Genomic DNA, 15,168 nt, shown 5'->3' on the forward strand with positions numbered 1-15,168 from the left:
ACATTTACATGCCATTTGTTAAGACAATCACACGCTGCCTCCCCTCAGGGCTGGTCCACCTGCAGGAGGCGCCACCATCCACACTGAAGACCAGGACTGGGTTCTGAGCAGAACAGCTGTCTGTGTTTGTTTAATAAAGGTGATGAAGTAGTTACACGGGTGTGGTCATGTGCTTCAGCTGCCCTGCCACCAGGGCTCGACACAGTCTGCAACATGACATGAGCTGCATTATAGACTGCAATACTGGTCTACTGTGAGGGATTGTTATCATAGCAACACCAGATCAACAAGCGCTGGGAAGCAACTCCAGCTCTTTCCATCAGTTCATTTGCCATCCTCTGGTTCCACCTTCATATTTCCTTAGACTATTCATTTCAGACGCTAAAGCTGCTAACTTCTGAGGCCAGAGAAGGTACTGTTGTGAAAAGGCTAACTCAACTTCATCCCTGCTGCCATGAAGTGACGACTCGGCCGGAGCAAAGCATTGTGGGTTTTTCCAAGCAGGTTCAAGTCGCTAACCCCGGCTCCTGCGACTTGGTCCTGCTCTCGGTTGTTCAGTATCAGATGGAGCGTTCGTTTACACTGCAACAGCAGAATGAAAAATATTTTGAAGGATATTCATGAACTAGCAACTTTTGCTCCCACTGTAACTCAAGAGATCGAAGCTCAAAGTAAAGTTTGTTTTTTCTAAAGTCTGAATCTAAAGCAGCAAGTGTAAACACTGAAATGAGACACGGACACTTAAATATTTTAAAACTTTAATATACAGTGCTCGATAAATCATTACTAAAAACACAGGCAGTATAAATCAAAATGGAAACGAATAAGTTACACCGTAGTAAAAAGCACTGCTGAGATTCCATCTGGCGTTTGGTCTTCAGACTGAACCCCCATATCAAAAGATCATAGAAAGTATGCAAACAGTCTCATTCATATACATTTGTTTTTTTTAATTCTTTAGCTAAATAAACAATTTGTCCTCTTTAAGATTCCCTTAACCAAAGTGAAGAACAGCGCCACCCAAACACAACCGTATAAATTAACATGTGACACAGTCGGCTGAACTTTTGACCCTAAACACCTCCAGCACACACACACGCAGCATCCACACAACTCACACACACACACACACCTGTGCATAGACCCGAGTTCAACTTTGCTGGAGTTGTTTCTCATCAGCTTGTTAAAGGGAGACCTTGTTAATGGATGTGTTGCCGCAGCAACAGAGGCTCGCTTGATAGCGACAGGACAAACGTGGCGAGGCAGTTTTAACAGTGGGGAACACGTGACTAACTTCAACCCCGGTTTTGGGCGTTGAACAAATACACTTCAGTCACAGGGTGGATCCAGCATCAGCTAAACTCTGGAGATGCGTCCAGCATACGGTCCCGGAGCAAACATGGCATCGACTCCAGCCCAGACTGGTTGGAAACACATATACTGCTGACGGAGGCCACAGATGGCCTTAGAAACTCTTTTGTATAAATATGAAAAGACGGCTAAACAGACGTCTGGACATGGAGTCGAACTATTGCACATACATTTCTGCCTACGTCTTCATTCCCAGCCTCCGAAGAAGAAGCAGCTCACAGTCATAAACAGGCAGCGTTTTCAATAAATAGGAAAGATTGTAGACAAAAGCCAAACTTCAGGTGCAGCCTCAACATCGCTGTCTTCACGAGAATAACCAGGAATATTCACAAAACAATATCAAACGGGCGGCGCCCAGCGTGTGGGTGTATAAAACAGTGTCAATTGATTGTCATTACAAGATAAAAGTCATCGAAAAGGCAGAAACAGAGCTGCAGGACAACGCCCTGTCAGCACACGACACTTTCGTCATGCATTTCGCAAAGCTTCAACAACGCCCCCAAGAGTTAGAAGCAGTCCGGGAGAAAGAGTCGGGGGAAGCGAAGCCGGACGCAAGTGCAGAGGAACCAGTATGGCTTTGAAACGGTGGAGCCCTGTGACCCAGAGAGGTAAAGGAGCGTGATCTCACCGGGAACACGAGGCCTGTTCCAGACACCCGCTCACACACACACTCGCTGCCTTCTCTTGAATAAATACTGCTCTGTCCATCACGGCTTCTACTTCCAGTCGTCGTCGTCATCTTCGTCCTCCCCTTCTGTAGAGTCGTCATTGGTGCTGTCGCCGCCCATCTGCCGCGTCCCGTTTTGCTGCCGTGCCGCCAGCATGGCGGCAGCCTTTGCCGCCACAGCTGCGCGTTCCTCGGCCTCCTTCTGGCGCAGCGCTGCCGCCTTCTTCTCCTGCTCGGCGTGGCTCTTCATGTGAGCGCTACGGCTCTTCACTTTGTAGAAAATCCTGCCAGAGGAAAACAAGTCAGAGGTGTTGGAACAGAACCCATCGCTTCACACCGAGGAGCAGCAACAGCTGAATACCAACACACAAACAGCAAATGACTTAAGGACAGATGGATTATCGAGTGCCGGCGCATCAGCTGCGAGCACACCGTGCTCAAGTCGCCGCTGACAGGAGGTGGCGCTCTGTGCTGCAGTTGCTAGGACACAGTCAGTAACAACAGCCACCTCGCCAGAGGACATGCTGGCTGAGGTTCAAGCCTCTCCAACACCTCCGGACCTTCTGAACCCGTCTATTTCAGCGTGACCAGCTGGCACATTTTGTCGTGGGGTTACTGACCTGCCGCACTTCTTGCAGGGAAACTCTCCCTCCTGGTTGGTGGCAGGTTTGGTGGCCGTCGAAGCAGTGGCTGGCTTTCTTGCTGCGCTGTCATAGCGGGGCTTGGAGACTGGGAGTGGAGCGGGAGGAGGAAGACTGATGACCCGGGCCAGAGGGGGGTCCCTCCCCGGGTCGTCCTGGCCTTTCATGATCAGCACGGTTCCAGGCTGCACACGAGAAACAGGCGTGTGAACAGGAATCAACACACGACACACAGCAGGCCTGCAGTACCACCACTGACCCAGAAGGTGGCAGCAGAAGCAACAAGGAGCAGGCGGCGCTCAGTTTAAAACATTCACGGAACAAACGTTCCCTCACAGGTGCAGACAGCAGGGGGCGACACCGACACACTCGCTGTGAAGTAACCGACTTCAAAAAGCAACTAGGGCTTCTGGATTCATCAGTAACTTCTGTCGAGTGAGAGCTGTGTTTCACACTGACTCACAGCTCAATTCACCCTGGTTCTACTCACACTGCAACACTCATTGTTTCCTTGCAACACTTCAGGTTTGTGTCATGTTACCGCGAGTGCTAGCCGTGTGTGAGCGGCTGAGAGGAGGAGTCGTGTCCTTGAGCTAGATATCCGCTCAGGACACAGCAAAACTGATAACAGTGTTTTGGGAACACCAAACGTGTGTGTGTGTGTGTGTGTGTGTGTGTGTGTGTGTGTGTGCGCTCACTGTGTGTACATGCCAGTGTGTAGCGAGCTACATGTGGAGCCAAACTGCTGAAATCGTTCTGAAACATGACAGGAAGGAGACGCCTGAGAGGCAAGCAAGGGTTGTCGGGACGAGGCCGCACTCACGTTCTCGGTGGGCTGCAGCGTCACCAGGGCAGGGCCGAACTCCGGCTTCCTGTCAGCTGGCCCCTCCCACTTCCTGCTCTCCACCTCCCTGTGCGTCTCCAGACTGTGAGAGCTCTGCAGACACAAACGCTCAAATCATGCTATTGTGTTCCCCAAAACAGATGGAGGAAGTTGAAATCCACGTCGGGTCACAGTGCGGTGACGTCACATGACCTCCTCCTCGCTGAATCCTCACGCTCACCTTGTTACTCACGTCCTCCTCCGCGGTCCGGCTCTCCAGCGGCTCCGCCTCGCCGTACGTTAGCACCCCGCTGCGTCCGATCTTCACGTGTTTCTTGTACGTATAGTAGAACTCCACACACTGAGCCACCGTCTTCGTCGTAACCTGCAAGCCAGTCAGGTGGACAGGTCAAAGTTCTGCTGCACTGCTGGCTAACAAAGAGCTAACAAGCTAAAGACATGTTTGAAACCTACCCCCCCTGCTGGGCTCGCCCGACAACCTCACCTGTTTCTGCACCATGAAGAAGTCCTTCTTGTACGTGGCGATGCCCTTGTTGAACTGCCGCCGCTCAGCCGCCGTCCACTCGTCTGACCCTGGGACACCATCAAACAGAGGTTAGACACCTCCAGTGGCTTCCACATGAGAAGAAAGCTCCAGCAGCAGCACCACTACAAGCCTCCAAACACACAATCGCTGCTCTGTCTCCAGCCTGCGCCCCCCAAGCCCCCTCACCCCGACAATCCTCCCCTGTCACCCCGGCACGTGCTCAATGCTGCAGCTGGCGCTGCTCAAAGGCACAGGTTCATGACTGTCAGACAGACGTTCATGCGCTTCATCAGAGCTCAACACTGGCAGGTCTGTTTCAGAGGCAGCAGATGATCACTGGAGTCAGCTCCAGGACCAAGAGGCCAGTACACACCTGCGTAGTGGTAGCTGGAGAGTGGGTGATGCTCGGGGAACAGTGGAGTCTTCATCATCATGAGAGCCAGAGCAGCCTGGAAGAAGGAAAAGGTGAGTGACGTTACACCTCTCTAACAACACATCGCTGACTGAAGAACACAAGCATCTGCTCCTCAACACAACACACTTCCATAAAACTTCCTGTGAGAGTTCAGCCTGAATGGGAGTCCTTGTTTCCGAGCCGCTGTGGCGAGTGGGTGCTTTGACAGCCCCCCTCCGCCCCCGTCCTCCTCCGTTTCCTTGACAACTAGATCTGATCGTTGAGGGCAGAAGCTTCTCTACTACAAGAAAAACACTGACAGCCAGTGTGAGTGAGAAGGGAGAGGTGCTCCGACTGATGGCAGCTGTGTGGCTAAAAGGCTTCTCTGTTCGTGGAACATGTTGACCAAGAACAACAGGGTTCTTCCACATGGACACCTCAGAGTTCCAGGTGAGTGAAGACACTCGGGTTGGATGAAAAGGTTGTAACCAGTTCTCAGACACAAATCATGGTCAGAACGCAGCTGGTTTTTGTGTTCACACGTACTGAACACTGTGTGAAGTGCATCTTGAGATGCAGAGAGAGCCACCATGACCACGTCCTGTGGTCACCGAGGAGCCACAATTGCTGCAGCTCTGACACCAGTACAGCGCTTGCACCGAGGAAAGGTGGAGTCTGAACCACCACTCTCTCGGGCCGACCTCGCTGCAGTCTTCCCTGCACGTCGCAGAGCCAGGAGAACTCAACCAATGAGATGCAAGGTCGAGCTGCTCCATCACAACGTTGTCACATGACCGACATCCCGCACAGCGATGTTCCCGCACCTCTCCAGGTGAAACCAGCCCAACCCAAACAGGCCTCAGAAGCAGCAGAACCATGGGCTGGCGAGCAGCACTCACCATGATGTCGCCTCGGCACTCGTGTAGACAGTGGTGGGCCAACTCCTGGTTGGTGCCCCCTCCAGGCAAAACGCTGGAACAGGCCATCCGCATCAGGTCCTCCACTGAGAGGCGACAACAGTCAAAGGTTTCACCTTCAAAAACTGAATCAAATGATTCAGAACTGAAACCCATCTGTGTGCTTCCCACCTCTTCTCTGGTAGTCCACTTTCTCCTCGTGAATCGGGGTCCACAGCAGGTCCGCCTGGTGGAGGTCCTGCTCCACTGCGGACCGCTGCCTCAGCTCCGGCACCTCCGCCTGGTACCTGGACCCGATGTTGATCCGCCTGGAGAAGAGACGCCGTGAGAGCAGATCTTCAACCCGAGTCAGGATCAATGAATTTATAATGGGTACGACAATCTTCTTCGAGTCTCTTCTCAAACTGCTGCCTGCATTCTTCTCTCAGTAGATTATAGAACTACAGTCATCTGCTCAATTTGGGCTGGGAGTTTACCAACGGAATATACTTTTCAAAACAACACGAGTGGTACTAAATTTCCCTCACCCTGAACCTATGTAACCATTATCTTCTCAATTCTTCCCTCTTCCTTCCTGACACCAACTTGCTCCCTTATCAAGTGCGGCTCATCAGATTTGAATTTGAGGTGGGAACAGGTCAATTCTCAACAGTGCCTTGCTCAACAGCTGTCCCACGTCACCATGAACACATGCTCTACATGCTGCAGGAGGTGATGGATGTGAGACCAACTTGTGAGGCTGAAACTCATCCCTCCCCTGCACTTCCTGTGGGTTGGCTCTATTTCCAGCTGCGTGGGAGTGTGTGTGTTCTCTGGCATCCTCCAGCAGCTGAGCCGGGCTGCGACATGGTGAACTGGGCTGGACCCCCCCTCCCCGTTTTCTTGGTTTACACTCTCCTCCCACTTGATGCTCAGCAGCACCATCTCTCGGAGAGACACTGGGCTCCTTAACATGCTGATCATTTGGTGGGAGAGTGCTGGGGTTCTGCTTGGTCTTGGTGATTCAGATCCTGATTCAGACTTGCTATTGTGTTCAAACCGGCACAGAATGGCGTCCTCTGTTTTGGGGCCAAACTCAGCACACACCTGCAGCTCCTCTACACCTGAAACGACTCCTGACCTGACTAACCTCCTGCCCTTCTCTAACGTCTCCTCCGCTGCTCTGCAAGACACACAGTGGGTTTAAGTTCACATCTTAAAACAAAACAGAACTAATCCAGAACTTGTTAAAGCATGCCAGTGGTTGCCATGGCAACGCTACATCCCAAAGGTGACAGAGCTTTCTCTGCAGTGGCGCTCAGGTCTGCTCTGCTGAACACGCTTCCAAGCCCTCAATGATGTTTATGAATGAGCTCAGTGAGATGTACACACACAGATGTAGTGAAGACTTGAGGACTTACGGCTCGATGCTGACCGGCGTGGCCTCACCGATGGCAGACAGGACTGGTGGAGTCATGTCACAGCTGCCTGAGTCAGCGAAAGGAAGCTTGTTAGTTTTGACAGTGGTGAAAATTACAAGCGCATTTTGTTGTGTTTGTCAAGGTGAGAACTCATCGCAGAGACAAACATAACTCAAACATGGATGATGTCTTGTATGTGAATAGAGTTAGCAGGTCTCACTTGAACACAGGAGGCTGCGTGTGGCCGACTTGGGCGTGGCAGGAGGTGGCAGGCCCGCTGCTCCGGCAGCAGCGGCCCCGGCGGCCGACAGGAACGTGGAGAAGTAGAGTCCGGATCCTTCTCGGACCGGGCTGAGGATGGGGGGCGGCGTGTAGGGGGGCATGGCCAGCGGGTTGTCGGCCAGGCGGACGGGGGAGCGGAGGTGGCTCTGGTACGACGTGATGCTGGTGTAGACCGGCGGGGAGATGAACAAGCCCGGCTTGGGTGGGGGGATGAATAGGGGCTCAGGTCTGGGCCGCCGCTTGGACTTTTTGCCGTCATCATCATCTGGGCCGCCGTTCTGAGGAGGAGAGGTGCGTGAAACTGTGTTACTGAATAGTGGGGTACTGCGAGGAACAGGCGATGATTCGGGGTCTTTTCAAGGTGGTTTGAACTGTCTTGGAAATGAAGTCACTTAAAGGGGCCCTATTGTATTTTCTTCTCCACTAATCTCTCACACTCAGAGTCACAGGGGGTCATGTGATCAAGTATATAATATAATACAGCAATATTTAGCTAGAGTTAACAAAATGGCACGCTTAGAAGCTCTGTTTTCTATATGAAGAGCATCAAGAACTACAAAAATGGCCGACGCTCAGCACCCACAACTGTTCAGGTTTCAGCAGATCAAACGGATTGCCCTGCAGCTCCCTCTGAACAAGGAGACGAGCACCTCTTCCAAGACAAAGCTCGGCAACTCATCTCCATGAGGAGGAACAGCAGTGGGATCAGAGAAGAGGGGGAAGCAAGACACCCCGCCCACCGTGCTACATAATCTACAGTCGGCACTGCAGAATACAAACGCAGCTAAAGCCTGATAATCTGCATGATTAGGATTTGGGGAAAACCACCCCCACCCAGAGAAACAGAGAGTGAAGGAGAGAAATAGGGCTGTGGATCTCAGCGGGGGGAAGGGCGGTCGCGTGTGCTGGGTGGTGATGTGGATTCAGTCTTTCCGGTTCAAACCTGAAACAATCGGACGGAAGACTCACCTGCTCCGAGCTCTCCGACAGCGAGTTCCGGAGCGAGCGTCTTCGGGTGACGATGACTGAGGGCTTGTGGTCGTGGTGGCCAAGGTCATGAGGGTGCGGGAGCCGCAGAGGCCAGTTGGAGGTCAGGGTCACTTCCTCCAAGTCCGGCGAAGACGGTTCCTGCCGCCGCACCGGCACCGACACTGGGATGACAAGCGGAAGGAGGCCATCGTCTCGAGGCCTCTTGACATGAGGCTCTCTCTCAGGAGGACTGTGAGGCTCCTGGAGGGAAGGAACAAGAGACTTTACACTTATTCATTTGTGGCTGTTAACAGACATGAAGCGCTGGTTCAAATCAGGACCTCAGATTAGGGGTGTGACACGCTTCACAGACAGCTGCTATCATCGGTTGCAGCGCATTATGAGCTTGAGCCATGTTTGGCAGTATGATGCCGGCGACCTTCCCTGACACAGTGCCACACATCTTCTGAGCATCAGAGACCCACTGATCCAGAGTTTCTACAAACTTGAACTACAGGTGTAGCACATGGTTGGATGTCACTAAACTGGACACCCGACACCACAGAGGTGGCAGATAAACACAGGCAGGTTAGCTCTTGCTGGACTCCGCACGGCCAGATGTGTAAACAACCTGCTGCTTCACACGTCCTCCACGACACTCAAGCAGTGATCCTCCCCAGACAGCAGCAGCTGATATCAGTGATGTGCAGCTCGGATCATGGATCTTCCCTACAACACGTGTTCTCTCCTGCAGCTTTTCTTTCTATTCTGAGCCAAAGTTCGACTCAAATACAAGGTTTAACGAAGAATCTTTTGGGTGCAGCCCAAAACCCCTGAACAGACAAGGAGCCGAATGGTGTGTTGGTGCTGAATTAGGTTATTATGGCGCCCACCGATCATGCAGGAAAACTTGCATGAGGTAAACTAAGCAGCTGCGAAAGGCGCCTGACACCACTCAGTTCCATATCACCCGCCATTCATCAAAAAAAAAAAAGTTTTTCATCACACCAGAAAAAGGATTGACAGTTTGTATAATGATTTGGAGAATAGAATATGACTAAATGATCATTTATTCCCATTTCTTTTACAATATTTCTTCAATAGCATCTAGGAAATGTGTCCAGACTGGTCCGTAGTTAAAGTCAACTGTTAAGACACATGAGATACAGCAGACAGACAGCTCATTTTAACCTCTAAATAAAACTGGCAGAGCTGTCTGTCAGACACCAGCGGCTTCTACCAGAGACGTGAAACATTGAATTTCTCATCTCTCCACTTAGTTAACTATTATATATAGACATAAACAAATAATGATGTTGGAGACAAACTCCACCAATAATTGTCATCATAAAACAGTTTCAAGAGAGACTGTAGTGTGACACATGATATTTTTTGTCCATATCATCCATCCCTAGTTATAGCTGAAAATAACCAGAGGAAAATCATCTTTACAACACATTCAGCAACAATTCAATTTGGCCGAAGACAAAAGAAAAGGCGAAACACAAAGAAGACAACCGACTTCTGTCACTAACTTAGGCGGTCTCCGCTCAGCTGCAGAGGACGCCGGGAGCACAGTGACAACCCCTGGTGCCGCCACACCCCCCCTCCCTGCCAGCATTCCTCTCATGTTTACTCTGAGAAACCATAATAACCGCCCATGAGCCGCTTGTGTGTTCCAATCCCAGCGTGGAATGGAACTCATTTGCAGCATCAAAGAGACGGAGGCGACCGCATCTCGGGGTACCCCAACCCTCCGTCCACGCCGGCTCGACTGGGACTGAGTGTGCCGAACACGGCAGGACAACCTCACATCCCTCCCTGAGTGGAGAGCGAGGAGGAGGGCGAGTGGGGCCAGGCAGGAGTTTCTCTCCTTTGATGGAGTGGGGGAGGTGTGCAGGCATGAAACCAAACACACAACTCGATCCAGGGCAGCGCTTCCACGGCACACACACACTGACTCAGTGTTGTTTGGCAATCAAGCTGTTGCACAATTGACGCGCAGCATATCAACACAGATAAGAGGACGACGGCGAGGAGCAGCTCGGGTGAGAGCCGTTTCCAGAACGCTCTGTAATGTCTTCGAGCTGTCCGCTCCAGAGTCCACTTTGTCCCGGTCGCTTCTGTTGAGGGGCTGCAGTCTGCTTTAATAAACAAGGCTGGCTAAAAAAAAGGATTTTCCGGATCCTCTGACGGCCTCGGAGATTACAGCTGTGTCTAAACTGTGATCATCAACAACCCCAGCCCTCAGTTCTCCTTCCCTGTCTTGGTTTTGGGCTGGCCCTCGGAGGGAAACTGAGACTGGACTAGACCTTAAAGTGCTGTCACAGCATTATCTACTCCTCTCTCACTCCACTGTGGCAAGGATGGAGGGATTGATCCAGCTCCTACGCTGTCCTGGAGCTGGATCAAGCAGGAACACCCCAAAGATCAACACTGAATGTTTGAGATGCAATCGTCACCAGCGAATGATACAGGAGGAAGTTCACTTCACAGGATCTGAGACAGGGTCTAGAGTCCCTCTTGTCTCTTACACTATAAACTGAGGTTCTTGTATCGTTTTCCATCACTCAGTGCCAACTACAACCTGCAATCTTACCTTCACCACGTGGGACGGTAAGGATTCCATCTCTGAAGCCTTCTGGGCGAGGGTCTCCAGGTTGACCTCCTGTGAGACCCTACGTTTCCTCCGTGTGCTCTGGATAACCCCTGTTGGGGCTGCCTGAATGTCACGACCCCCGTTCTGGGATCCCTGTGGCCCAGGGGCAGCTTGATCTGATGAATTAAGGACAGGGCCGTCTGACGGGGCCCCTCCCTCCTTGGAGAGGCGCCGGGACCTCCGAAGCTGATGGGACTGAAGCTGCGTCTGAGACAGCAGATCGGATGCAAGGAGCGGGTGGAGGGGGTCCAGTGGCTGCTGAGGTTCCGGGGTGATGTCCTGGATGAGAGGCTCCTGAATCGTTGGTGGAGCTGGGACCGAGGACTCCTGGGAGTGTACCACCACGGGCTGTGGGTGTGCACTCGGTGCACCTGGGAAATAGTCAAGCACATGGGGGTTTTGTTGTTGTAACTGCTGATGTTGCATTTGAAGCTGTTGCTGCTGTTGTATCTGCATCTTTTGTTTCTGCTGCTCGTGCTGCAGCTGCAGCTGCTGTTGGTGCTGAATGATCTGCTGCTGTTGCATCTGATGCTGCTGCTGTTGTTGTTGTTGGATTTGCTGCTGTATGATTTGCTGCTGATGCCGTTGGATCTGCTCCGACTTCTGCGCGGGGGCTTGCGGCTGAGGGGGGTAATTGGGTGGGTTTGGGAGCGTGGTTCTGTTTCCCGGGAAGGTCTGGTAGTAGGCCGGGAGGTGCTGCTTTGGCTGACCGAAGGCCAACTGAAAGGGCTGCAGCACGGAGCTCCCCCCCGGGTGAGACCCGCTGTGCTGCTGGGCGTTCAACGCTCCAGGTTTCAGCGTCTCCGGAAAGGTCTGCTGCTGCTCCCAGTCTTGGCCGTGGTCCTTAGCAGCATCTCGGAAGGGCTCCACTGACGGATTGGAACCCAGAGGCTGCTCGAGCGGCTTGCTTTGAGGATGCTGGACTGCAGAACCTTCATGCATCGACTTTGCAAACGCCGTCTGGATTCTTGCGTCTGTGAGGTTCCCTGAACCGACATATCCAGCAAAGTTCTGAGCCCAGTTAGCTGCAGTCCAGGAGGAGGCCCTCTGCTGCTGGGACAGAGGTTGCTGCTGCTGCTGCTGACCCTGCTCCGGATGGTTCCACTTCATCTGCACGGTCTGCTGGTAATGCCCACGGTTCTGTTCACCCTTTTCCGGGCTAAAAATGACTGAATTGAGGTACATGTGAGGACCTTCAGGGTTAGAAGTCACTGTACTCGCAGCCTCGCTTTGTCCAGGGTCTGAGACAACCCCTGGAACGTAGTAGGACCCCTCAGGCTGCGGGGGAGTCTCCTTCATGGCCAAGCTAGGGTTGGTGAAGAAGGTGATGCTCTTGCCAGTTCTCTTGCTCGCGGGGGTTTGCTGGGCTGGGATACTCATGATAGGCATGAATGGACCAGTCCAGAGGAGCGTCTTCACAAAACCAACAAGTTCTCTCAAAACACGGCACTGAAGTCGGACCAAGCGTTTCCTATTCTGGGGTTTCCACTAATGAAAAGTCTGCCAAACAAGGTCAACATCAGCGAGTGTGGGATCCACTTCAAACTTGTCTTTTGTTTCTCTTTGTAGCCCCATCAAAGATGGTCAGTCCGGGGTCAACAGATCTGAAGAGGTCCGCATGCTTCCTTCATTCATGGGCAACACCCTGCGGAGAGAAAATGAGACAGAGGTCAGGCCTAGAGCCATCAGTCCAGAGGGGAGACCACAGGGGGGGGCTCATTATCATCCAGCCTTAGCCATGTTAAAACCTGCTGTTTGCTCTTTTAACAATAGACTCCCCTGAAAGGTATCGGGGGAGAGAACAGAGGAGGGAGTGGCAGGTCTCACAAGCCATTATTCACCCGGCTCACATGACAGTGAGAGGGTCCCAGACGATTCTGACACACTTGCCGCCAATGTTAATGTATAGCTGCCAGAAACACGAAAAGTAAAAACACTCGCCATGAAAACAGCTGCAGATAAACACTCGGGCTTAGGACGGGAAGCCGTTGAAAAGATGCCCTTTCAGGGAACTGTGTGCCCCTTGAACCCTGACTGCAGATGCAACAGGAAGGACAACAGAAAGTGAGCAAGCATGACTCAGGATGAAGCAATCGAGAGGGAGAGAGCAGACGAGGTAAGACAGGAGAAGCCAAAAACAGTCGTGCACTTTGAAGAGCCCGGACAGATCTAGACTATCGCCATGGTAACTTCTCATGATCATCCAGAGTATTAGACCAAGGCCAGGTTTCACAGCACAGCATTGCATAACAGAGTGGCTCCTCTCAAATCGCACCTGGTCCTCTTCCACAGACAAAAACACATACACACTGGCAAGCATTGCCTTAATCCGGCTAATTCTGGCGCCACACATCTCCAGACCAGCACATTACGGGATGTGTAGCAAGGTCCCAAACACCCATGGGAACCTGAGTTCCTGAGTTTCACGACACAATCGTGCTGCAGAACGACAACATGCTCAAATAGAAACCATTTTGGAAGCTGATGATACACACGTTCAACAGGTTTCCTGTACAGATATCAAAGGTGCAAACGCTGAAGGCCAAGTCCATTTGTCTCCCGAAGGACGCCGCGCTCTGCAGAACGTACCCGCCAGACGCTCCGAGCGCAGGCTGCAGCTCTCCGACGACTCCAGTGGATCGGCTACAATGCAACTAAGGCCCACTGTGTTGCACAGGTTTAAAGCAAGTGTTTCCAGACTTTAAAGACTTTGATGGTCACTTAAAAAGGTTGCATTACACAGTCTCAGGCGGTGCGCCTTTTAAGTGTAGATATTGTGTAGCCAAACTGCAGCAGCCTTTCCTGACGTCGCCCTAAGCGGACAGAAAAAACTGCACATGCGGAGAGAGTCAGCCTCAAGCTTGCCTTTGCAGTGAACAAAGGCTGGCGCATATGCACTTGGACACTAGGGCGACTTGCTGCTACCACCACATCCGAATCGGAAACCGACACGACAGCCTTGATGATCGGTCAATACCGATCCAAACCCTTGTACTTGTCAGTCACAGAGTAGTTATATGTTGATAATAATGTTGATGGATGTGAAGGGAATGCCGCCACCTAAAACAGCACACCCCTGCTTTGGCTCTATTGAGACATAGAGCTTTAACTAGGCAAACAAACATAACAAAATACTTGGCACTATACTTGGCACTACACCTTGTTTCATGCACAATGCACTGACCTCATGCACTGAGGGTGTTTTGTCTTATGGATTGAGTAAGAGAGGTTCTTGAAAATACCCGAGCCACTTTCTCGGTAGGTACTGACCACTGCAGACCCCAAACAGAGACGACAGTGTGCTGTTGTAAACTGGAACTAAAAGTGCTCTGAATGGAGGAAGTCATTTGTCACGAGCTTGAATTCCTCCACACCAGACGGAGAACCGGACTAGAGAAGAGTAAAAGTCAAATGCAGGATGGAAGCAGCCATTTGTTTCCCAGATTTACACAGAATCCCCACAACATAAAGGCCATCTCTGGCAATTGTCACCCTTTCCTCTGGTGGCCTAGTAAAACACACTCCTTAAAATAGACAGCTGCAGCTGTTCAGATCCTGCACCGGTGATGAGGGGGCAACACACACTCCAACTTCCACGGACTTGCTCTCTGGCCCCATGGCACGACCATGTGACCAAATATGAAATATGTGCATGAATAAATGATGGCGCTGCTGCAGGACGACCCCTGCGTGTGCGTGCGTGCGTGCGTGCATGAGCTCTAGGAGGGATCATCGTGACGCATCACAAGCGAAACCTTACACAACCGAACAAACTAAAACGTTCCAGGAGCTTCGAACTCATGCCCAGCTCCACTAGCAGCTGGGATCCATCCCAATACAGCCAGGTGCGATCTCGGCTGAGGGGTCGTGGTGCACCAGCGACAGAGCCTTTGTTGGAGCTGGGATTATGCAGCAGCCACTAATGCCCCGTCCCGGTGCAACAAGCAGCTAACAATGCAGCTAGTGAGTGAAACATAGACACACCAACTTGTCAACCTGACGATCTGCAACAACAAGATGAGGCGCATCAGAGTGAAGACAGAGGCTCAGCGCGCAGCGACAAAACTTTGTTCGCAAGATGGAGCTCCACCATAACAGCAACAGCAACAACAACAACAACAACAACAACAACAGCTTCCGTCTGTGCTACTTACTGCACGTCATGGTCGCGTCTCGAACCAGCCGCAGGCCCGGGAGAGTTGACGGGGATCGAACACATCCCTGATGTTGTTGACTCATGCTAACAGATCTCCCGAGCTGATCTCATCCGCCTTCCTTTGCCCCTTCACCCCACGTCGCAAAGGCTACTTTAAAGATGGAGGGGCGGAGCAAAGCACGCTCCTGAACGCACCACGGGCCCGCGTGCTCACGGCCAGCGCTGTCCGTTGCACATCGTTGCACCCCGATTGCACGAAAACCGTGGCGTCCTCTCGCACTGCGGCCTTTCGCTCCGAGTCTCGCCGTGCTTCTGCTGTCTTGTGACTCCCCCACCCGCTCG

At 52.0% G+C, this 15,168-nt stretch overlaps 1 protein-coding gene across 4 annotated transcripts; it reads right to left on the bottom strand.

Moving 5' to 3' along the window:
• Positions 1–748: 748 nt before the first annotated feature.
• Positions 749–15,155, bottom strand: mideasb (mitotic deacetylase associated SANT domain protein b). Of its 4 annotated transcripts, none has more exons than XM_053844396.1 (14): positions 14,825–15,155; positions 10,611–12,315; positions 8,012–8,272; positions 6,981–7,320; positions 6,761–6,827; positions 6,490–6,522; positions 5,532–5,668; positions 5,343–5,446; positions 4,423–4,498; positions 4,008–4,096; positions 3,744–3,887; positions 3,503–3,616; positions 2,659–2,864; positions 749–2,322 (listed from the first exon to the last, which is right to left on the bottom strand). In XM_053844396.1, the coding sequence occupies exons 2-14, from the start codon at positions 12,057–12,059 to the stop codon at positions 2,088–2,090; spliced, it is 3,255 nt and encodes a 1,084-aa protein (XP_053700371.1). In that variant the 5' UTR covers positions 12,060–12,315; positions 14,825–15,155; the 3' UTR covers positions 749–2,087. The 4 variants fall into 4 exon arrangements, with proteins under 4 accessions (XP_053700371.1, XP_053700373.1, XP_053700372.1 ...); XM_053844398.1 differs by having other exon boundaries at positions 15,022–15,132; XM_053844397.1 differs by lacking the exon at positions 14,825–15,155 and adding an exon at positions 13,260–13,654.
• Positions 15,156–15,168: the final 13 nt, after the last annotated feature.

The sequence above is a fragment of the Synchiropus splendidus genome, chromosome 16 (assembly GCF_027744825.2).
Source record: "Synchiropus splendidus isolate RoL2022-P1 chromosome 16, RoL_Sspl_1.0, whole genome shotgun sequence".
NCBI lineage: Eukaryota > Metazoa > Chordata > Actinopteri > Syngnathiformes > Callionymidae > Synchiropus > Synchiropus splendidus.

Bases quoted from the DNA above. Each gene is read 5' to 3' on its own strand.
- mideasb (XM_053844396.1), bottom strand. From the start codon at position 12,059: ATGCCTATCATGAGTATCCCAGCCCAGCAAACCCCCGCGAGCAAGAGA. The intron at 7,321-8,011 runs GTGAGTCTTCCG...TCTCCTCCTCAG, and splicing joins TGTCGGAGAGCTCGGAGCAG to AACGGCGGCCCAGATGATGA. The intron at 6,523-6,760 runs GTAAGTCCTCAA...TGTGTCTTGCAG, and splicing joins ACGCCGGTCAGCATCGAGCC to AGCAGCGGAGGAGACGTTAG.